General features: G+C 38.9%; 2 protein-coding genes across 4 annotated transcripts in view; one reads left to right on the top strand and one right to left on the bottom strand.

Moving 5' to 3' along the window:
• arhgef25a (Rho guanine nucleotide exchange factor (GEF) 25a) overlaps positions 1-12328 on the bottom strand; it is a 67400-nt gene extending 55072 nt beyond the window's left edge. Inside the window, exons 1-2 of one of the 2 annotated variants that reach the window (XM_028016108.1) lie at positions 12175-12328; positions 10492-10630 (exon numbers count right to left, since the gene is read on the bottom strand). In XM_028016108.1, coding sequence (XP_027871909.1) covers positions 10492-10630; positions 12175-12270 — 235 coding nt within the window. In that variant the 5' untranslated portion in view covers positions 12271-12328. The remainder of the gene's footprint in view (positions 1-10491; positions 10631-12174) is intronic. The other variant, XM_028016114.1, reaches the window with a different exon arrangement.
• A 5107-nt stretch (positions 12329-17435) lies between these two features.
• ankrd33aa (ankyrin repeat domain 33Aa) lies at positions 17436-24694 on the top strand. Of its 2 annotated transcripts, XM_028016386.1 has the most exons (5): positions 17436-18251; positions 20150-20456; positions 20544-20673; positions 20768-20908; positions 22303-24694. In XM_028016386.1, exons 2-5 carry the CDS (start codon positions 20199-20201, stop codon positions 23124-23126), a joined length of 1353 nt encoding a protein of 450 aa, XP_027872187.1. In that variant the 5' UTR covers positions 17436-18251; positions 20150-20198; the 3' UTR covers positions 23127-24694. The 2 variants fall into 2 exon arrangements, with proteins under 2 accessions (XP_027872187.1, XP_027872261.1); XM_028016460.1 differs by lacking the exon at positions 17436-18251 and having other exon boundaries at positions 19772-20456.
• Positions 24695-25265: the final 571 nt, after the last annotated feature.

Here is a 25265-nt window from a genome sequence, read left to right on the forward strand (position 1 = left end):
TAGGGTGGGTGTCATGCATTTTTCGATAAGTTAGACATGAGTTCAGTTTCTTTAAGACATGTTTTTGGGTTCTGGGTCACACCTCTTCATAGAGAGTCGTGTTCATTTATGATCCTTAAGGTAGTCGTTTTATTTCTCTGTGTCTCCATGGAGCAAATAAGAAGTCTCATGTTTCATAATGTTGTTACTCCTGCATTGGGTGTGTGTCTGTGTGTGTCCAACTCTGTGTGTGTAACTCTCGACATGCAGACTCCTAACTCTTTGTCTGACATGGAGTAACATACTTACATAAAAACATAAACAAAGGATTAGCTCAAAGAGTCCAGGGAAGTACCCTCTGAGTCTGTGGTTAAATATTACAGTAATTATTTTTAATTATGAATAATTTACGGAAGAGATAAGGGCTTCCTAATGCGCAGAGTTGTCCATCTGTACATTAATTGCATTACTGATGCTCTAGATCCATCACAACTTCTGCGGACCAGTGTTATTTCAAAACTTGTTCATTCATATCAGAAAAAACAAAGAGTTCAATGAATTCAGAATATGAATTCAAACTTGAATTCATATTCAAGTTTGAATTCATATTCTGAGGTCTTTCATGTGGTATGAAATACCTCTTTATTGTTATACTATGGTTATTCCTTCTATAATATAAACAAATTATTTACTGCTAATGAATGTCCATATTATTGATTGTTTAAAAAAATTATTATGAATTAATGCACATACATAATCATAAACTTAATCATTGCTAGATCATTGTTACCTATTTCTGTGCTGTTTTACAATTGTATTCTGCCTGTAGTTTTAGCAATGGCAGCAGAGGAAGTAAACAAAGTCACTCAATTCCATCTTATTTGGCTTTGTACCTTTGTCTTCATAGGGTAGGGTGGTTTGATTATAGTGCAATTTCTGGTAAGCTTCATAATGTCAAACTGGTGCATTACATAGGTCATGGCCAAACGTTAGCAATTCAGTAAAATCAAAAACAATAGTTTCTCAATAGCTTAGGGTCCAGTCCCTCTGTAAGAAGTAAAGCGTAGAAGCGTATGAAGGTTACTTTAATGGTTCTTAAGGGTAGAGCCTTACCCCATCTTCCAGAAAATTAATTTCAATATTCTGAGAAAGTGTACATGTAACCTCATGGATAGTAATCAGTAATGTTCAGTCCTGAACTGTCCCACAGGACAATATCCTGAAAGTCTTTAGAGTATAACCTCTTCTGGAAAAGTAAAGGTCTGAGAAAGTAACCTCTAATTTCAAGAAGACTTACCTCAAAGTTCTAAGAAAACAACACATAAGTTCAAAAATTGTAAGTTGCATAGTCTTGAGAGATAGCTCCTAAATTCCACAACAGCAACATATAAGGTTGTTAAAAATGAAGTATTCTGGAAAAGTTTAAGTTTAACATGTGGTAAGGCAATCTGTATGTTCTGGCAAAAAAGAAAAAAAAATCACTGAGTTACAGAGATTTAACATGGAAACATGTAAGTCATGGAGAATGCAGCTTGTAAGTTCCAGCTAAGTAATCACCAAAGTTCGGGAAAACAATGTGTCAGAGCTATAAAAAGCATCCTCTAGGTTTTAAGATTGCAACATGTTGGTTTTAACCAAACAAAGTTGGTTTCTGTAAAGTTCCCCATACGTTTGGGCCCAGTAACCTGTAAGTACATAGATTGTAATGTCTTAGCTCTGGGATACTAATCTCTACATTCTCGGAAACTAACATGTTTCCAGTATTATATAATGTTTTTAATGCATTGTTCACTTCAGCAATTTTCAATGTTTCTGCCAAAGCATCTCTATGTATATAAGAGATTAAGCTATGTATTGTTTCTGTGGATTTGACCGCTTTAATAAATGTGTTGATAATCACTTCTCTCAAATCCAGATATACTGTATGTACAAATAATTATAATATTAAATATAATCTATTTAACTTCTAATCATACAATGCCTATCAGGGTTACCGAACGGTTTGCATGGTTAGTACAAATTTTTCCAGGTACATCAATGCATTTGCCTTAACAACTGATGTAAATGTTTTGAACCAAAATACTCATGAATGTTGATCAACCTTATTAGTGAATCTGGTGAAATTTGTTTATGAGTATATAATTTTTGTTCCACTCATCTGCATCTTTGTTCAAGCATGAAGCAGGTACTTTTTTACTTTTCCCAACTCTTAGAAATGTTCAGGGTTTGATTTGTAGTTGTGCACTGGACATTCTTTGTGTCTGGCGCCAGAAACATGTGCACACCTAGCAGAGGAGTCCTACATCTCAAAAAAAAAAAATGCAGTTTCCAACACTGTGGAACAAACAAAGCAAACCATATTTAGATGTGAACATCAAAACACCAGAAACACAGTTTACATTTTTAGCCTTTCTTACAGATGAAATCAGAGCTGGCCCGTAAAGTAAAACACGTTCTCTTGAGTAAATAACTCCAGACAGACCCGGCGCAGGAAGAAAAATGAAAAAGGTTTTATGAAATGCTATGACATTCTGGCCTGGAAATAGCATTCTCAGACTCGAAGCTGCTCAGATAATGACTCGGCGTATAATATGACTTTAATTTCGCTGCACTTCTCTTCCTTCAAAAGCTGCAACTGTATAAATCACCAGCTAATTCCTGGAATGGTATAGAGACAGGTGAGGATCAGCAGTCATCCAACCACCACACACACTCCAAAACACACCATCAAGTGCCTCCATCTTGTCACGGCAACAGGGTGGGGGCAGACTGCTGTCACGTCGTCTCTGTCATCTATAAATGACAAAGCAAACAGACAGGCCTCACCCATCGGCCTTGCAAGCAGGATACACACACACATCCATTACACAGCTCGCTGACTTGCACAACAGTCTCACTGTGTCTTAATTTACAAACAAAGAGAACCCAAAGCAGCTGTAACACACACGCTGAGAGAAAAAAAAAAAGAAAGTTCTGCAGAGGAGAAGCCCCACAGTGAAAAATAAGTCATCTATTCTCAGACTCAGTTAGCACGCTGGTTTCTCACACTCTGCACTTTCCCTCTTCTCAGACACAAAAGACTCTCAATTTCTCTGTCCGTGCCGCTGCATCTCTTTGCTGAGAAGAGATTCTTTAAACAGCCGTGACTGAGGGGGTAATACACCTCAGGATTATTGAGCAGAGTTGTTGAACAGCGTAGTTTCTCACTGATGTGGATGTTAAATGTTGTCAAGTTGCAGGAGATTCGGAAAAGCCATGCGAAGCAACAGATTTAACACAAATGCTAAAAAATATATATAGAGACTGGAAAGGTATTTTAAAAAAGTTGTGTGGTTTTTTTTAAATATTTGTCTAGACAGTATGACATGAAACAGATAATCTGCGAAATAATCTGCTCTTACCATCATCTGCAGAAATATTCCACTCAGTCAGAAAAAATTAATTAGTGCCACAACAAGAGTATCAGCGCTGTCAATAATGCTTAAGTACATGCTGCTCTCACCGTCTCCCTTGCTCTCTGCCGTTAATGCTCAGACTAGTAAGCATAGCCACCCACGACGGTGGATAAATAGTTTTTCTGTAGCAGTAAGTTAGCATTAGCACAGCTGCAGCAAACAGGCAACCTTCAGCAGCACACACACGAGCTTGATTGGCAGCGCTATGACCTGGCTCTGATTGGTTGTTTCTGACCAGGAGCGCTGCATTTCCACAGATGAAACGGAAGGATGCAAAGGAGCTCAATTTTTTTCTGCTTATTTTACAAATTATCTGTCTCGTGTAGAACTGCTATGACATAGTGACAGTTTTAAAAATATTTTTACAACATTTAAAATATTAATTTGCCAACTATTATTGGCAAATTAACCTCAGCAGTTTAAACGACAGCTGTTGATCCAAATTTGTGTTCATCTTCTCTAAGCTCTTTCAGTGACTGCTTCTTATATGGTGGCTATTTTTGCATAACGCTGTTCCCCTTTGAATCTAATGAATCTTTTAATTTACTTAAAAATATAAGCAATTTGGACTATTACAGACCTACAATGAATCTTTATTTCCACATTTAAAAATTTCTGCTAATTAACTTTGAGAGACTGGATTAGATATCATTGAGTCACAGAAACAGCACTGGCTATAATTACCAATCATCTCTTCCTAGTCCTCCACATTAGAGTTGTGTCTATATTTGTCCTGTCAGAGCTTTGTTTGATACCATCTGTTACAAAATGACTTTAAAATATCCAATTAAAGAGGATTTAAAGTGGTATTTTGATGAAAGGAAAAAAGCATCAGACTGATTTAAGCTTCAAATGTCTCCTAGAGTCCAATTTGTTTTGTGATCCCTGAATCTTCCTTCAACGGAATGCTAAATGTTTTGGTTCATGTTGACTCTATAAATGGTGATTTTTGAGAAATACAAGAGATCTACTGCCAACATGTAAATTTTTGCTTTTTGGGCTTGAAAACAAAACAACAATATAAATCTTTTGTTGTTGACAGGTAACCAGTTTGAAGGAATTGTAAACCTAATCAAAGAAAACATGTCACAACTCTTTGGGAACAATTTTTTGTATTTGAGAGCTGAGGAAGATCACAGTTATTGCCATCTACTGGCACACCCAGGGTATTTCAGCCTTTTTGTTAGAAATTCTCCTTGCAAGGACTTTAAAAAAAAGAAAAAACAGATTAGACTCCAAGTACAGGTCAACAACCTAAAGAGCTGGATCATTTTATTAATGTGCTTTAAATGGAGGCATTTGTCTTTGGACCTGCGCACCAAAGACGGAAACAGCAAGGTATTTTTCAAAATAACATGTCCTTTTTGTCATTTAGAAATGAAATTTCTATCAACTCCTTCCATTTAAGTCATTACAAATAAATAAATAAAAAGACAAGACAAGAAATGGCCACACCCGTGATGTAGCTTTGTGTTCTGTGTCAAACATTTCGTGACTCGGATCGCCGTTTCCGTGCTGACATTTAGCACCAATCCGGTATCTCTCCTGCCATGTGGAGCGGAGTCTTTTAATAAATAAACACTAAAATTAGCCCCTGCAGACATGACAGTGTTCTGAGAAATATGGAAAAAATGTTCCTCCTCTAGCTTTCAGGGAGGAGCGGGGGATGTGAGGTGATACTTGCATTAGCACACATTCATCTTGCTTCTTTTTATCTCTCCTTTGCTCCTTCTTTCTGCATCCAACCCAGAAACGCTCTCACATGCATTTAGTGCGATTCACATGTAGGCATGTACAGATGCAGACAACTGAAGAAAAGCTTTAAATATGTATTTGGTGTGGACTTCTCTTTAACACGTATCTGTGGGTTAGAAATACAATCCATTCAAAAAGTTTTGATAATTTTCTACCCAAATGCCAAGCAGCTGAGCATGGATTTATAGGGTGCATTCTGATATGAAGTGATTCATGATTTTAGTCCACTCTGCAACCAAATATGTTTTCCTAATCTTCATTTGATGTGACACTCCCGGAATGCATTTGAGAAGTTATTCTTAACCTGCAATCATAAAGTTCAGACTTCAAGGTTTGGATATCAGGATACCGATTCTCACTTCAGCAGAGTTTGCAGTTACTTATTTAGTGTGTTCACCAACTCCCTATTGACATTAGCCTCTCCTCACCCCATCAACCAGCTGAAACCCAGCCAAAGTATACTCACTTACACTTCACTCTCCAAGCTTTTTCTCCATTGCTTTTCCTCTTTAGTTCCTTTCCCTCCCTTTTCCTTTCGCCCTCCCCCCCATTTCTAAACTGAGCTCCAATTAAGGCAAACTGGCATTCTGAACAAGCTGTTTTTAGGAGGAATTTTTTTTCTCTCTCTCAATGTTTTTTGGCTCCGGTTCCATTATAAAACAGAAGAAGTTAGGGTAAATATCCTGTTCTTATTTGCACTGTGCTGCAGAGAGGTGTGGGGATTTCTTTTTACCCATTAGGCCACAGTCACAGTGTAAGCATAAGCCACAGAGACAGGCAGGTGTGTCGATGGTGTACTTTGTGTGTGTGCAGGCAAGTGTGAGAGCGTCTCATCATTAGTGCTTCTCAGAAGCTCCCTCATCAAGCTGTGCTTCTCTGACAGTGTGAGCTCTGCAGCCACCGTGTAGACTTGCTTCTTATAACGTAAACAGCTCTCATATGACACTGCTGCATTAAAGCATACACACTGAGAGCTGCTCTTGCAGAAATGTGCTGTCTTTTTGTAAAAAAAAAATAAATAAAAGTATGGAAATGACTTGAGCTGTAGTTATAAAAATACTCTTCCTGAAACCCCCTACTTCAACTCTACATACATTTCTTCATGTAGATGTTGCTCTTGTAGCAGAATGAGTGTGTGACTGCTGCTGGCTCTGTCCAGAGCTTTGGTTTAATGTTTAAAAAAATACTTAATTAAACACACTGAAAAGCCCAGGACTGAAGCATTTGTTTTATGTTACATAAATGCCATGTAGTAACATGAGTCTGATTCATTGTTCAAATTTTAGTATGACTTTTGGCATCTCTGCTATCCCCACAGGGTCAGATTAATACACACAACCTCAAATATATACATACAGCACCACCAATATTCCCAACAGCTTGCACAGACACCAGCTATTATTAACGTTCTGGAATAATGGCTGCATATTTGAGTATTGTTCTTGTCAAAAATGATAGAACTTATTTAATTTGATCGATAAAACCTTTAGTGACAGTCCGTCAGTGACCTGTACTGAAAAGGCCCTCACGTGTGAGCATGCGATCATCTTGTGCCTCTTTTTACATCTTACAGCTTATTTTGTGAGAGGAAAAATGTTCACAAATAAGCTGAATTGAAAAGTACAGTGACCTGTAACATTTCTTTGTGTTCAAACTAACTCGGTTAACTCAACACAGTCCCCCTAAATAAAATATTTTTTATTAAGTTGTCATTATTTTATAGAAATCAGTTTTCACCTTGACATTGATGAGTCTGTTTTTGTGATCTTTTGTGTCAAAAAGCCACATTATGTTGATCATGATTTAATCTGTAAAAGCAATAAAAAGGGTAAAACATGCAAAGGGGTGAATATTTTTATAGGCATTAACTGAGTTAGTCTGAGTTGTTCAGTAATTCACAGAAACCTTACAGGTCATTTTACTACTCAGTTCCATTCAGTTCATTCTGATTGATTTATAAAAGCATAAAAAGGGTAAAACATCCAGGGGGTTGATTATTTTGGTAGAGACAAGCTCTAAAATAGAACACACTGAACCACTTAGTCTTACAACTAAAAACAAAGCTAACACAAGCATTAGCTGTTGAATAACTTACTTATTTGAAACAGAAATGAAAAGTCTCTTTTTTTGGTGAGCTTCGAGTAACTGTAACTGTTTGTACTTTGTTGTTGTTTTCCACTTCCATCCCTCGCGTAGAGTAATTTTTAGCCACAGCAGGAGGCGGCTTGTTCTGAAAAAACAGCAATCCGCCTGTACTACTCTCTGTTCTGAAGAACAAAAACATACTTTCAATGATCTGCTGCCCAGCAGCTAAAAGGCATTGGATTTCCTACTAGAGTAAAAAAAAGAGAGAGAGAAAAGAAAATATGAAGCAAAATTGACAAAGACTGGGTAAAGTGTTACGTAAAAGCAGTTGAAGCTAAGCTTTTTTTATTAATATTATTTGTAATCCATGTAAAAAACTTATCATTAGTTCCACTAATCACAGAAACAGCTTTCAAAGATCTATTGTTGCCTGTGAAACAATACATTTAGAAACTTAATCAATATCACCGGTTTAAATGGATTTAAATGTATGTAATTAGAGGGTAATGGCCACAAGGAGCTCCTTAAAAGCAAACTGACTAATGTCAAAGAAGCAGGTAATTCAATAGAGATAATTAACGTATTTTGTCCAACTAATTGTTAATATCAATCAGTTTAATTAAAACAGGAAAAACAGCACTTACATTTGTAATGTTAAGAACTGATTGGAATCAGATTGTCCTGTTATAAGCCATAACGTAAAGCACTCGTTTTATATACAGTACACCAGTCACTCCTATCAATATTGTCTCATATTAATTAATCTATTTAATGCTTAATCGAATGCAAAAAATCTTTTAGAATTAGGTTACATACCAAGATTTATGAAGATTACAAACTTTTTTTCTTGCTTCTCTGCAAGGCAGGACAGCACTGCACACACATAATCGAGTCAGTCACCTGAGTGAGGCGAATGCTATCTAATCTCAGGCTCTGGTAACCCGATGTGATGCAGCTTCAGGTTGATCTTTGTCCTTTTAAGGTCACGCACAGACAGGCAGTGTAGTCCCAGAGTCCTCTGTATCTCCTTCTCTCCCTGGAGGACACACGCTCCCAGTCTCCCTCAAAACCTGATATGGACAAAGCCCGGGGCTTCCTCCACAGCTCACATCGTCATTACTTACACTCGCACTCTTTAGAGTAGAAAACTGAACGGTTACGTTTGAAACTAGGATGAAGTAAACTTCAAATTTTGCTCCTAAAAGGAAAAGTTTGTCTGTTATTTCCAAGCATATTGAGAGCAGTAGGTGTCTCCCATCTCTCACGCCTAGTACAAACAGAGTTTTGTTACTATTCTGTTCTTGACAGTTATGTCCCGGTAGTAAAAAAAAAAAGAAGATAGAAAAAAAGACATGACCAGAGGACAGCGAGTAAAACAAATATATGACATCTGCTGAATGAATAAAAGAAATGCTGCCAATGTTAAAAAAAAAGTTAGCTATTAACATTGTCTTACTGCTTAGTTAAAAGAAAAGATGCATGTGAATGTGGAAGAAGCGGGACTAGATGAGAGAAAGTGTGATTCAGTGATCTGAAAGTCAGAGGAAAGCAAAGCAGAACAGGATTGGGAATTTGTGGGCGTGCCGTGGTGGCGTAGCGGTTAGCGCGACCCATGTTTGGAGGCCTTGAGTCCTCGACGCGGCCGTCGCGGGTTCGACTCCCGGACCTGACGATATATGCCGCATGTCTTCCTCCTTCTCCTTCCCCCTTTCCAGCCAGCCTACTTTCATATAAGGGAAACTAGAGTCCACAAAAGACCCCCTGGAGGGGTAAAAGAAAAAAAAAGGATTGGGAATTTGTCAAAACAAGGAAGATTATCAGAGTTGGCAGATTTGACACTGTTTTGTTTCCAAGGAGGCAATATGCAGGTTGTCTTATTTCTAAGGTCTTCCATCTCCTCATTTGTTTTGTAAACCCCTAAAACTTATTCACGTTTTCTAATAAAGTAGCATATAACTGTGAAGAGCAAAGTAATGGATACAAAGTTTTCTAAACTTTTTACATATTAAAGTATTAAAGACACTAAATATGTCTTAAATGCAGTACTCAGACAAATAGTAAGTTATCTTGTTTTTATTGTCTAGATGTTGAACAAGTTTCACCGACTTTCCATTTGGTTTCCCAGAGGAAAACTGGCAATTGGAAAGCCCAATGCTAAATAAAATAAACAATTTCCATTAACCTCATCATCCCCTTAGCCAGCCCTCAGTGAAACCTATAACAGCTTTATTTTACTTTTCTTTAGGACTGGAAACTGTGACCAAAAACAATATTTTGGCTGCATTAATAACTGCGTGAGACTATTACTGATAAGCATCGATAACAGCTTCCTCTGGCCTCACTCGCACCCTTTTGTACACCTTATACTGTTCTGCACAACAGCTAGTGAACCACTCACATCACCCATGCATATATACACGCAGACACACACACACACATGTACTCCATCTAACCCAAACCCAGATCCAGCTACAAAGCTCCTTTTATTCCATTTCACTCCAGGAAAAGTCGCAACACACGCAAGTTTGCTGCAGCAAAATGAAAAGAAGTTGCACCACCACTGATGGGGCAGAAAGGGGAAGGGAGGCAGCTAAGTGTGTTTTCTTGCCCCATCTGGAAAGAATTGCTTGTGTATGTGTACACACACGAGAACTCTCTCTCCCTCTATCGCTCGCACATACTTATGGATTGTAAATTATACCTAAGCAATTTACTGCCATCAGCACTACTAGATCAAGAGGGCGGAGCTTAATAAAAGTGAACTACTAACTCTCAGGTGTCTCCAATCTGATACTTTCCCCTGAAGTTATTATCATCTAATGACCTCCATCAGATATGGCAGATGGGATTTGGGTCTGTTTTGACTCTCACATATGGGCAGCATGCAGAAAGTCTGGCTCCTACGTCATTTTACACAATCACACAGGTGGATCCAGTGCATGTTTATCACCCTGACTCCTGTTGGAAACACATCAGTGTTGTATGTTTGCTTGCTGTTGTGTAAATCATTGTCATTGCTCCCCCCCCCCCCCCCCCCCCCCCCCCCCCCCCTTTTTTTTTAGGACATTGCTGGAGATGTTTCCAACAATGACTCAAAGCTGAATCGCGAAGTTTGCATTTCAGGACATGGCTTAGCTCTGACTGGTTTGGTGAGGGGTGATGTTTAGACAGCGCTGAAGGTTTACGGTGACAAAAGTGCAACTACTTCCGGTCTTACCTGTTCGTTCACTCCCGTTTGGGTTTTGTGTGGCCGTGGCCTGTTGCTCCCACCCCGGCCCATACTGGTCCCACTGGCCCTGCACAGGTCCCTTTTCCTCCTTGCTTGACGGGAGGTCCGCCTCGCCTCCCTCAGAGAGCTACACACAGAGATCTCATTGTCAGCATGGGAGCTCTGCTCTCAAGGAGGAAGCAATTGTAAGATTGCACCGGGTGCTTATGGCCACATAACCGCAGAACAATATACCAGTGGCTGATTTTTTTTTTTCCACAATTCCCTGCATCTTTTTCATCCAGTTCTCCATTACACACAGAGCAGGAATGCAATGGAAATGAGGCCCTGCTTTTGCCACAGAGAAAGCAGTCCCACTCTGTATTTAAAGCACAGCAGCACCAAAATGCAGCTTAGCGAAGGAGAGCTGAGTTATCTCTGTTTTGCAGACAGGCAAACAGATCAGATTCCCTCTCATGGTTTTCAGGCCTGTCTGTCAGGAGGGGGAGAAATGATTTATGATGATAAACATTTTTCAAAGAGACCTTCAAAGAGAAATGCACTGGATGTTCTGGTACACTGTGACCTCTGAATGTCTGATTTCTGCTGCCAGATGTGGTTGAATGTATAGGCTTTACTTTCAGTCCTCTCCTTCTTAAAATATAATCTGCATCAAGAAGACAAGAGGTTTATATGGATTCTATGTTGTCACTTAACAAATATAAATCTGAACTAACAAAAATCTCTTGTTGGCTTCACCATGGCTCAGTCTTAATGCCACTTTTATTCAATATCTTGGTCCACTCGCCCCCAAGAAAACTTAAATTACTAAAATTACAATGTCTCACCATAATACCACGATGTTGACAACTTTATATTTCTGTTTCACATTAATATAGTCTCTTGCAGGCATTGACTAAGTTCATACATCAGTGTTAATAAGAATTAAACATTATTATTTTTGCTTTATTGACGGTTTTACATGAAGATAAATTATTTCATAAATATTTTTTAGCCATCTTAAGATGTCCAAATGAGGATTTCTTTTTTTATAATGCTTACATTTTTCTTGTTTTTTATGTTCCAATTTTACAATTTCCAATTTTTAATGTCACTTTCTTTTCTTGCAGCTCTTTATTTTCTCATAAAACAATTTGAATTACCTTGTGTATTAACAGTGCCACGCACATAACCCTTTGCAAGAATCCATATTCATGACTGACATCAGAAATTTTATAGAGAAACTGATAAGTTCATATCCCTTATTTTAGTCTTGTGTGAAGGTAAAGATCAGAGAACGTAAAGTTGAAACAGAAAAGCCATGTGAGAGTTTGAGGGGAAACTAACGCAGCATGACTTTGTTTATGGTCACGTGTTTTGTTCGTCTCCACTCTGCTTCCTCTTCCACAGAAACATTCAAAATTCCTCCCAAGCACTGAACAGGGACAAGGCATCTCTCTACTTGTCTGCTTTGACCATTTTAGGTGGAAAACCAACTTATGGAAAATAAATTAAAATAACCTCGAGATGAAATGGAGTGAGCCAAAGATAAGATGCAATGCTGTGGCTCTCCAAGCCCAGAAAAGCGCCTCCATATGTGTGGGCTTCCTTTGTGAATTTGTGCTAACTACGCTTTCACATAAACACAAATCATAAACGCACAAAGTGATCCACAACAGAGTTGTAACTCACCCACTGCTGATTGGGCATTGCCACGGAAGTCAGCATATCAGCCATGGCTCCCAACATCTGGTCGGTGCGTCCCTGATTCTTCTGCAGAGACTTCATCTTTTCCTCAGCTCCACTAACAACCTTCACTCCTCTCAGGCTGTGCCACAGTGTGGAGCTGAGCCCACCTCGTCCTACACTGGAGCCCAAAGCATAAGAACAGCTTATCCAGGAAGAGGAGGGGTGCTTACGTTTGTCCGGACCTGGGAGTGCGCACTTCCACAGAAGCCTTCAGAAGTTGTCCCTTTCTCATTCCAGAGAGGTGAGTCTGCTTCTGCCTGAGTCCAGTGAACGTCTGCCTCGTCCTGCCAGTGGAAGCTTTTACCCTCTTGTCTTTACTACCTGAACTCTGCCCTCCCTCAAAATAAATCAATCTTCTTTTTTTTAATCTCTCTGTTCTGGGCTTCATTTTAACAGTGTCACAGTGTGATGCACTGTCAACAAATCTGCCCAGGACTCGCGCAGCAACACGTTGACTGTGTGAACTCTTCAGCGGCAAGGGCAACCCCAACTAAGGCCTGAGGGAATGGCAAGCTCATGAAACTTACTGAACTGAATGTAACCAATTACACCCATATTTTACTCAGCTTTGTTTACATCAAAACAGCTCATAATTCTAGCATGATTCAAAACTGAAGAAGACGGCAGCAGTTCTTGCCACGGAATTAAAAAGTTATGATTTCTGTCGAGGAATAAATTATTTGCCTAATTTAAATGGCAAAAATCACACACATAACACACTGGTGCATGTGATCAGAGCTTTATTACTCAGCATTTTGAAGGCGGTTTGGCCTGTTTACGCCTCAGATGTTGGAGAACTAAAGCTGTCCCTAGACAGAAGGACACCCTGGGTCAGCAGTCGTATTTCCCAAATATCATCAAAGACCACTGGAGGCATGTGTACCAATTTGAAGTGCTGGTCTGATTTTAAAGTTTCAATAAATATTTTTACCGTCTGTAAGAGGTGAGCAGTGAAATTTTCAACAAGAGAATATGTCAATTTACATTAGAGGCTAATTGTAACACTCTGTTCATATTGAGCTTCTGAGCCACAGAAATGTGAGTTTTATTGATTTGGGGATTTCATAAAAAAGCACCTTTTTGTCTAATTTTACTCTTAGATATATATTAATGTTACCAGATCATTGCTAACAAAAAAGACTTTATTTTAGCCTTGAGAAGAGTAAAAAAACAAACAAACAATGTTTACATATTTGCATAGGCCATGTTGTTGAAAGCAAATTGAGGTTATTTTGAAAAATGCAAAGTCTAGGCAAGAAAAAACTGGTAATATTATTAAAATATACTTCTGCTGACTCTTCATATTGATCATTTTTATTTTGTTGAATAGTTACTAATAAAACTTATGCTTTTTTGTATTAGTTGGATTTTTCATGACAAGACTGATACAGACACACCACCATTCTCCGCAAAAGGGTTTCCATATTTTCTATATTTTTTATCTATTGTTATTTATATATTGTATTTCCATTTATCAAATGGCTGGTAAAGCTGAACTCTTGAGATTTGTCTCTGTCCTTTAGTCACTGGTTTGTAATCAATAGAAATTAATAATCTGTTTTTTTTTTTTTTTTTATGAAATCAAATCAAATTGTCTTAAGTGAAAGATCCTACATTGATAATAGGGTGAAGAATTTGAGAAGCACAATGTGCACACATTTATGCAACATCAGCAATAGTTTTACATTAAAAGATAAAGATAATCACACAGTACTCATGATATTACTTTCTTCAACAACATAATGCTGAAAACCAAAAGAAATTTCTGAGCACTTATCTTATTTCTGAAGTTTCTGTGGGTATGGAGAAGATGCAGAACATAATTCTGGCAGCCAGCGGAGTGTTTCATAATAACATGTTTTAAATTTAGGGGTAAGAAACGAGCAGTTTGAACTTCTTAGAAATATGTAGTTGCAGCGAAACTAGACATTTTTAGTTTCAACCTTTAAATTGTCTTAGATTGTTTTCAGCAAGATGCGAATGCAACACATTTTATGATCAGTGGCACCATTTAGCAAATTATTTTACCACACATCCTGTGATTATGACAAAACTATTTCTCTAAAACACCTTCTAAATGTATTTTTATCTTGCCAGTGAAAGTCTTCAGTATCATGTGAGTCTGGACAGGACGTCAAGTACTCCCCGGATTGGCTGCTGTGTCAGTCAAAGACAATCAGGTACACACACCAACAAACACACACACCCACAGATAGTATATCTTTCTATCGTCACAAGGACTTAGCATTAGCCCAGGAAAAACCAGCCACTTGTCATGCACTTTGCTTTTACAGAGGGTCTGTATTGTATTGTATTAACTTTGCATTGACTGCAATTCATTTTTCATTCAGTTCAGTAACGTGATCTTTATCCTAAGCTATTCCTAGTACATGCCTAACCCCAGAGCTAACCTAACCTTAATTCACACCTTAGTCCTAATCCCAAAATATCCTTTCTTCTTATGGGACTTGGGCTTTGGACCCCTTAAGGAGCATTCAGTCCTCTCAACAAAGTATGTGTTAGAAAAATGCTCTGTAGATAAAGGATGGATGTTTGAAGCTCAGTTCTGGGTTTGTTTAGTTTTTTTCCCCCTCTCTTTCTACAGTTCTAGAAGCAGACTTTGTCTTATCTCCTTATTTCCCTTCAAATGTTTTCCCCCCAACTTTCTCCCTTTCTTTTCCCTTTTTTTTCTTGTCAATGTGTCCATCACGTTTCTTTTAAGCTGACAGACAGGACACATAAAAAAATAAAAGAGACATATTGTTGAGTTCAGCTAGTAATATGGAATATGCTCTCTACCATAATAAATATTGAAACTTTGATGTTGAATAGTATCTTTGTGCTTGATTTTGAAAGACTAATTTTAGTCTTGACTGGTTTAGCTCAATCAGTCGTTTGAAATCTGCTTTTCCTGCAGTAAATACTGAGACATTTTTTTTGAGTATATTTAGACCAAAATAAAGCTTTTTTCATTAATATAAGGAATCTCCTTTTGCAGTGTTATGCTCTTGTTTATATTATCAAACTTGCTACAAACTTTCCAGACAGCCTGAACAAAGCACAAGACGGCAACATCAATTTCTCTTTATTAAATCCTCCCACACATCAGCCCAGACCTCCTTGTCCTACATGAGCGACTTCAGCTCTGCTTCCTTCCTGCTTCCTTTCATTCACCTGATTCCTTTTGGAGGGTTTCAGAAAACACAGCGTGAAGAGGATCTGTCGTCAGTCACATAGATGGAAATGATAGACCCCCAGAGTCTGAGCGATTCACTGCTAAGACCGGCCCGAAGAGACTGCCAGCAGTCTAATATTAGCTGAGCACATGTCTGTCCATACAATCAGTCACTAAGCTGGCTAAACTTAGTTCACTTTGTCCCAAGTCTCTTTAAAGTTCTTTTGCTCCTCATCTGACTTCGGCTGGGTACCAGGGTGTCTGGGGAGAAGAAAAGCAGCCTTTTGAAGTGGTGAGTGAACGTCCCTGGGAAGAATTTAAAGAATAAAGAAAACAAAGCTCAAGACCCTAAAAAGAAAATCTGATTACTTTCATTAGGTGTGTCCCAGAATAAAATGCTGTACATATACAAATGTTCTGTGATTATTTAACACAGTTTTGTGCTCTGGGATCAACAAACACAGTGTGTGCAGAATGAGCAATGCTGCCCTCATCTGGTTGGTCAGCATGCTTATTCTGGCATGTCTAAAAGGTTCTCCATGGAGAAAGACATCCTAAACCCCCCGCCCTGCTGTGCCAAACAGACTCCCCTGATATTTCCTGTCAATTTTATTTCTGTTTTGGTCCCTGGCGCTTTAATCTTTGCCCCCCCCTAGACGTCCCCGCTTTCCACTCTTCCTGAGTTTCACATCAGCAGGGACTCAGCTGAGGTTCTTGTGTCTAAACATAGATCATCACCTTTTGAGTAATGGGTCAGGTTGGTGTGATGTTGTGGAGGTAATCCCTCAGTTTGCAGCCAAAAGGGTAGCGTTCTGGGTAAAAAGAAAATGCATGCGGCTTTCCAAGTTTAGAGAACTTAGTCTGTGTCACCACTGGATGGCTGTGATCAAAAATACTCATAAAGACTCAAACAGCTACTATATGAGGTGATGTGTTATTTTTTTATCTAGATACATTGCAAAGATGAATTTACATTTCTGAGATTGTATGTTCATTAAAGGTGATACAGAACAGTTAAAATTCAGCAAACAAGGCATCTGAAATATTTTTGACATGTCAACATATGTCAATGGATACTTGTCCAATAAGTATCCATTTCCTGTTGCGCCACATACTAAAGATCTGCATTAGCATTTAGATCTGATGACTGTGCAGGCCATTGAAGTGCATTGAACCCAAGAAACTTGTTTGGGATGATCTGAGATTTGCTTTATTATGCTGGAAATATACATGAGAAAATTGATACTTTGTGGTCATGAAGGGATGTACGTGGTCCGGGTAGCAGTGAGGTAAGACACACTAATACTCTACCCCCACCATTATGAACCGTCAGTACATGGCAGGATGGAGCCATGCTTTCATGTTTGTACCAAGTTCTGACTCCATCTGAAATCAAAACTCGTCAAACCAGGTAATCCATCCATCCGTTGTCTGTACCGCTTTATCCTTGTAGTTTTGCCAAGTGGTGACACTAATGCTTATCTCCAGCAGCCATTGAGTGACTCAAACCAGGTGATGTATTTTTAAATTGTTGCTGCCTAATATTTAGAGACCCACTTTCAAATGTAGCTTCAGTTTCCTTTTTTGATCCACCAAGCGTTGCAGCCATTGTCGTCTTTTGATGTTGCAGCTCATCTACTTCGAGGTTAAACACAGTCTTCTAGCTATGAGCTGATGTTGCTTTTCGATCATCTTTCGACCTTTCTCCTTTTCCCTAACAAGCAATTGAAAAGGTGCACATAATAAATTGGCCCGTGAGCGTATTTTGTAAAAACTGGGCTCATGTACAAGCATTGCATTCTCTAGTTTGATCAGGAGGGGGCAGTCACATTCCCTCAAACAGAGACAAGGTATTGGATAACACAGACTATGATAACATACACAAGCAGTCTTAGTTTGGCCTTGTTCCCTTACAATATAAGGGTTAATCTTTCTACATGACCTTTGGGACAAAGAGTCATTTATGCTATGAATAAACTTATTAATACAACATTTCTCTCCGCATGGCTTCAGTCCACATAACACTAATCCTTTTAAAAGCACAAGAGGAAAGATTAAGTTAAATAATTGTTTTAAAATGTATAAATATCACAGAAAGCTGCGAAGGTTTAACTAAAGCTTTTACCTTCATGTAAGGCTCTGGACTCTGCAGTGTGTGCACACAGACTGCATCATCCCTGCTATGGGAGCATTTACCCCTGAGGCCCTCTGGCTGACTAATTTTTGATGCCCCAGCAAATTGATTTTTATCAGAAACATTTTTTTTCTCCTATTTCACTGAATAAACCTGTATTTTTCAGGTTGGTGGGGCTATTCTGCTGTTTTTTGTTTTTTTACAGACCCATAGCCTTAATGATTCAGTCAGAACACTTTTTTTTTTTTTTTGGACAACAAGCAAGGTTTTCTGTCACACAACAGACGGGCAGCTCAGAGCTGTGGACAGGCAGAGTCTGTGAGAGAGTCAAGAAGATGAGAGAAAGAGCAGAATAACTCAACAAACTGATAGCAGGGGGAACAAGGTTGGCTTCTGTCTGTGTCTTTCTCTTAATCCGCAAATCTTCTGTAATCAGGATGAGAGGCAGAGAGCACGTTGCCTGACTTAGGACAGCGGAGTCTATGTTGGGACCAGGGTGATGAGGCAACCCAAGTGGCCGGCAGGAGCAATGGAGGGAGGGAGGAGGCAGAAGTTGTGTTCTGGTTGGGGAACGTAACCTTAACCAGTCGCTGCTGTGTACAAACAACAACAGTGGACAGAAGATGGTTTAACACCCGAGGAAAAAAATTAAAATCCACGACAAAAGAAGAAGAAGAAGAAGAGGACTGAACCATGGCTGGAATCCTTTGGGTGAGATCTTAATTTTTTGTCTTATAAAGTTTTAATTCTTTTTTGGTTCATGCAGTATTTTGCATTTTGAAAGCGACTGAGGAATCTCCTGTTTATTAAGATGCAGAGGCACAAGTTTGGTCCAATTGTGTTGCTCAGCAGGAAGCTGAGTCAGAATTAAAGTGCAACAATAATTTTCATGAACTTGCGTTCGTGAAAACTGGATGCTGAGAAGCTCTATTTAGGCAGAGTCAAGGTCAGAAATGCTTTTTATAAGCCAGCAGTTGAAATGTAAGTTTATTTATCAATGAACCATTGACTTATGGGGACTTTACTTGTTTTGTCTTTCTTTCTGAATACTCCAAATTGGAATTGATCAGACATACAAACAAAAGCAAGAATCACAATGTCTTGTTCTGCAGAGCTGTGTGACTCTGTTAAGAGACAATGACACATGCTGCTACTAAACTGGCCTCCCATTGCTTCCAGCTCCATATGGCCTTTTTCATCCCAGTCCCCTCCTCCCACTATGTCTTCATTCACATTGGTTTCACGGGCAAAATGTCCTCAGGTCTACATTATTCTTTCCATTCATGCTTCAGTTAATGTTTAAGTACAGAAATCAGTAATTTCTTTTGTCCTTGCTGTGTAGAAAATAAACAGATATGCATTTCATGCTATGCTCGGTGTAAATCAGAAACTTAGAGATCAGCCGCTGTGACAGGAGGGCTAAGGTGAGGTAAAGCTCATCATCCTCTTTAGCCATCATATCTTCAGGTCACAGATCTATTTAACATAGTAGGTGTGAGTCTTACAGTGTGAGATGTCTATTCTTAGTATGGCACATCAACATCAAACACCAGGCAAGAGGAAATAGAATGATTACTAAATCTCAGTACCACTTGAGATGTGCAGAAATTGTTTTCTTTCATGTAAGAACTCATAATTTTAATCTTTACTGCTGCCTATCATTTCTTAGGTTTTTATTGGTTATAATTATTTAGTAGGACAATTATATTTACACTCCAGAACTTCCTTGTCATATCTATAGGTGCATTTCCACTCCAGGAGCCCATATTTTTTTCTGCAAACCAAAAGCAGATAGAAGTCCATCCTGAAAACAACTTTTCTAGGCAAACATGACTCTTAGCATTTCTTAGTAGTTGACTTCCCACAGCATTTTGCTTCAGTTTTATCTGAGTTTATTTGGTTCTGCTTGGTCATGCTTTTCTGATCAACCTTAAACTATGCGATTTTTGTATTTTTTTCTTCCAAAAATAAAATTTTAACCCAGCCACCCATGCTTCCCTCTCATTTCCTGCATTGGCAGGAACACCTGCATTTGTCAATATCTAGTCTGAAAGACAGTTAAAAAGTTACGACTGGTTAAAATATTTAAAACAACTGAAACTGTGAAAAGGAGCCAAAGAGAAGGCATATATAGTCAGTCTAAAGGGAAGTAAGTTCCCTTTAGAGGGACTATATATATATATATATTTTTTTTTTTTTTGCCACTGCTCCAAAAGAAAAACACAATTTAAGACTTTTCAAATATCTTTGTCTTTTCTCCTGGGTTGGGAATTTGGTACAAAACGCTATGGCACCTCCAATTAATCCTCTTTACCTTTCTCTGCACCATTATCTGAACTCAAAAAAATGAAAAAAGATGTGACCAAAACAAAAGCATATACTAAAATAACAAAATAATATTATGCACTTCCTTTTTGGTGTCAAGCTGTTTGATAAAAATGTCTTATATCAGTGTTGTAATTGTATATGCCTTACAACAATTGCGAGTTTTTGTAAAGAACATTTCCTGTTATGGGGATGAAGTCATACTGTAGCTACCTCATGTCTTTCTTGTAGCATGTGGTTGTGGTGGGAAAAAAAAATCCAGCTTATATAGAATTTTCTTTAAGGTATGGCTCATGTGACCCCCAAGTGTAATCCCTGACTGAAGGGGCCAAGATGGCAGCTGCAGCCGATGACCCACACCTGGGTCCTGGCCCATCGAATGACGAAGAGGTCCTCCTGGATGACTCTGACTCAGGCAGCATACTCTCTGACGACTCGGTGCTTCCCGACTACGAACAAGATACAGTCTATAGGGAGCCACCGAAAACGCTATATGAGGCCTGTTCCAGGAACGACCCCATTTCCCTCAGCAACATCCTGGAGAGAGGGGTCACCAAGGAGGAGGCCATGGAGCTAGACATCAATGGCAGGGTGCATAAGCAAGCGACAAATAAATTATGTATTACTTTTAGCGTACAATATGATAAATATTTTTGATTTATGTTTTATCTGCACCAGAATGGACTGATGCTAGCTGTGTCCAAGGGTTTTGTGGACATCGTCACCCTCCTGCACAAATGTCCATTCATAGACATCAACCACCAAGACAATGATGGCAACACTGCTCTCATGATAGCTGCACAGGCCGGTATGTGGGAAAATCCCAGCCACACATGATTAACCCGAGGCCTTCAATCCTTTTGAGAATACAAACAAAATCATCCTTTTGTCTCTCACCTTAGGATTCATCACCATCCTAAACTACATCCTGAACTACTATTCTGGTGTGGAGACTGAGCTCAGAGACCCTCGTGGCTTCACGGCCCTCATCAAGGCAGGCCTGCAGGGGCGAGAGGACTGTGTGACCGCCCTGCTGATGCACGGTAAGTTTAGCAAGGCAATACCCGATTTAGACGCACTTTAGAGTGCGGCCTTAACCGTATGAGCCGAGAGCGCACAGAAAGTCAAAATTAACTTTAAATGGATTGTCTAAAAACAACAACAAAAAAAAAATGATAGTAGGAGTCTTAAAATGTGCACTCTGCGATAAAAGACAGCTAAGATTAAAATGCTGTGTTTCATTGGATACACAGGTCAAACCAGTTTACCTGATCTGGGAACTAATCTGTACTCTCTGCAGGCTGCAGGGATTAGATTAGTCTGACCTGTATGGACACATTTAGAATAGGACAATAATACATTTCTATTTGTATTCTATTTAAGATAACATTGACTGAAAAGTTTAGAAAGAAAATATTATTCCACAGAACTTGCTACAGGAAAAATGCAAAACAAATCCAAGACAATTTTAATTTCTGATCATTCACATCAAAGATCAGCTCACTTTAAAACAAATTTTAAAAATCCTTTGACTGTTTTCATGTGCAACATTAAGTTAAATTAACTATATGACAACTATTGACATATAGTTGTCAATAGTGATCTGCATTAAATGACCTCAGTTAATGCAGATCATTGTTCTAGTCTGCAAACAATAACAAAAGTATTTATACCACTTTGACTTTTTCCTATTTTTTTTCATATTACAACCGCTTTATTTGTATTCTATGTGACAGGCCAATTCAACAAAACACAGTGGACAGAAGATTGTTTTAGTGTATTTTTTAACCGGAAATCTGAAAATTGTGGTGTGCTATTTACTCTGATGTCCATCAGCAAAATCCAGTGCAACAATTTTCTAGAAGTCATGCAGCTCATAAATAGAGTGGCCCTGGAGGAAACCCTTTAAACATGACGCCAGAGCAATACTGGAATGCTTTTGAATCTATGTTAACATTCACAGATTCTCTCAGTTCAATCCAACTGAACTTGAACCGTTTGAGAATAAAAAACAAGTCAGACGATGGATGGGTAAATCTGGTAGAGAAATAATCCATGATTTGCATCAGTGATCGAACCAAAGCGCTGCTCTACAAAGTATTGACTCGAGGAATACAAATGGACACTGTATCTTTTAAGGTTTTAAAAAAGTAAAACTCCTACTTTATCCATTTTGAGATATAAACTGAGAAATTATGACAAAGCTTAAGAGGCTGTGACTCATTTTCCAAGTCCTTGTATACCAACTTCCCCCATACAATGAAATTACCTGATTTGTTCCAAGTTATGCCACACAGCCATTTGCACGACTAAAGCAACCACATGGTGGTGTTGTTATACTGATGAAAGCTGTTTAGTTTCAATACATCCTGTAGACCCATTTTCATGTTGTTGTTTTTACAGCTTTCCTTTGTTTTCCATCCTTTTTGTTGCACAGGTGCAGACATACATGCGGTGGACCTGGTCCAAGGCAGAGGGCTTAAGGACTGGGTCCTTCGGACTGGACGGTTTGAGACACTGAACAGAATACGACGCCTGCAGGCTCACCCTGTTGCCGGGCAGTTCTGTGAAAGCTACAAGCCTGAGTGGCCTGAACTGAAACAGCTGGTGGAAAAGACCACTGCCCCAAAATCAACCAATCAGAAGTTGAGACAGCGCTTAAAAGAAAGCCTTTCTTTTAGCTTCCCTCATGACCCCCAAGACAACGGGGTTATGGATCATATGGTTCGGATAACTACAAGCATTCACAGCCCCCTGGTAGTTACCGGTTCCCGGCCGCTTTGCCCCACTAGTCCCCCTGAAATCGGCAAGAGACGGTACGCCGTACCAGAACTGCTTGAAAAGCACAGCAGCAAAGAGCTGGAGGAGAGCACTGTGTCCCACAGCAACGGATCCATCACTTCAGCGTCTCCAACAGCTTTGTCCGCCACCTCTGTCTCTCTGACATCCTGCTGCCAGGAGGCAGAGCGCAGGGAGAGCATGCCATCAGGCGGCATCAGAAGTTTCATCCCCCGCAGCATGGCACACAGGAACAGCATATTCCCCTCGGGTTGCATTCCTAAGATTGAAGTGACAAAGTCTGGGGAGCCCACACCAAAAAAGGAGCAAAAGAAGAAGAGGCAGAAGGGCTACCTGGAGCCGCCCGTCTGGAAGTACAAGGAGGCCAAAGAGGAGAAAAAGAGAGAGAAGAAAAGACAAGAACTGGAAAAAGAAGATGAGAAAAAACCTAAAGGGTCCAAAAAATCCTCCAGCAAACGCTGAGTCAGCCAGATAAAATTTCACTGTGATATGGCCACACAAAATAAATAAAACAGTGAGATAACGGTGACTCTGATTTCTGTAACGAGAGAAAGTCGGTGCTAAACAACTTTGGGAGCGAACATCTGACAAATTTCATGAATGGATTTGAACTTTGGCTCCAACAGAAACTGTGATCCACTGGAAGGTCATGATATTTCTAAACACTTTTTGACATCTTAGGCACAAAATTATGTTATTCCTAATGATGTTTGCATTTAAACATCATTAGATTTTCTACATCTCAAGCCTGGTGAGTCTTTTGCTTTTGCACTACTGTGTCTGCTTGAGCTGCAGTTTTAAAGACACGTCTTTTTTCTTGGGGATCTTACCAATGTATACTTGGTGAAAAGCTTTATGGTAACTGAATACTAAATAAACAGCCAATAGCCTGTACTGTAAATGAGACATATACAATCAAAAATTTCATCAGTATCATCGTTAAATTATAATAAGTTGTTATATCCAAAGGACCTAAAAGAGACAAAACAAGGGGCCAACAATAGTCATGTGACTACAGAGGAACAAAAGGAAGATGACTCCCTGCTCTGATGAATCACCTTTTAATTTCTATCATGTGGTTGGCTTACGTAAGGAACTTATGTGTGGTGGTTTGGAGAATGTTCTGGTGGGGAACATTTTGTCCTGCCATCCAACCATTCATCCATCCACTTAATAACTGTCACAGACCATGTACAGATAAACACAACAAGATGAGGTGTTGACTTCAAATTGTCCATGGAGGCTTCACCTCACAACATGTACAGTCTACTAATAACATTGTGGTACCACAACACACCTTCAGGGGTCCATGCCTCAATGAGGAATATTAGGACCAACACATACATCATTATGGTGGCATTCATATTGTCATTCCTGAGTGATGTTTGTTTTCTAATTGCCTACCCAGTTCCCACCTCTCCTGCAACATGTAGCATCTACCAACTTGGCTTTTTCCAAGTTTCCGACACTCCAAAACGTTTTTGACCCTCATTACGGACATTTATAACTGAAAGTGCTAAGTCTGCACGCTTGGCTTGTGGTGAATGACGGACTTATGGTACATTTGCAAGTCCTCGGTCTGCAGCAATGTTTTGTGTTTTGTTAGACAAAGTCAACAGAACATGCTTTGTGTGCAACTTTGCTTTTTGATAAAAGGAGAAGCCAAGGAACCTCTGAGAGGAACTGCCTGTACCAAATGTTACTCAGGGTTATTAAATTATGGACTTTTCACAATCGGATTGTTTTTGGAAACTAGAAAAAAGTGTTAATGTTATATTTGTGTATTCAGTTTGCTAATTACAGTAACACAACTATTAATGCAAATTAATCCAAAACATATCCAGTTGTAACAGATTATATGTATCTATGACGTCAATCTAATTAGGCAATCTCTTCTTTGATAGAAAGTTTGAAGACTACTTTAAAAACAAAATAATTTGAGCACTCAGGTTTTTTGTGGCATATTTAAGGTGTGGAATCAATGACGAGTGTTTGTAATGCAAGCTTGTAATAAATTTTCTTGACCTTTGCAACACAGAGTGAGTTCTTTTAAGGCATCATGTTTGATGTGGCATAGTCATATGACACTATATTAAGTTATATTTATCTTCAGAAATCAGCCTCCTAATCTATCAAAAAAATTAATCTGAAGGATGATCTGTCTATTATTTTGTGGGTTTACACAATCAGGTAAGAATAAGGATTTTCCAGTAATTTTCTCAGGATTATGATTTATTTAGCTACCAGTGATTAATAGAGCAAAAAAACAAACAAATGTAAACATAACATATGATTAAAAAAAACAAAAAAAACACACATTTATGGGAAACATATCTCACTTTGTATATCTGGTCAAACCTGGTTGATGGCCCCCAGGGTTTTTATGTTTTTTATTTCCCAGAGCACAGCAATCCTCCACTTCCTGGAGAGGAGATGCCATGACGGACTGGTCAGCCAATTGGAAGCTCAGTTTGGCTAACATTAGAGCTAAATCCCCTTAGACTGCCAAAGAAAAGCAGATTCAACTATTCTTTTCTAAAACTAATTCTTCGGACTCGGCGAGACCTCTTTGACGTCCAAAATGTTAACAAGCTGTCAATT

This window comes from Xiphophorus couchianus, chromosome 1 (genome assembly GCF_001444195.1).
Source record: "Xiphophorus couchianus chromosome 1, X_couchianus-1.0, whole genome shotgun sequence".
In the NCBI taxonomy this organism is placed as follows: Eukaryota; Metazoa; Chordata; class Actinopteri; order Cyprinodontiformes; family Poeciliidae; genus Xiphophorus; species Xiphophorus couchianus.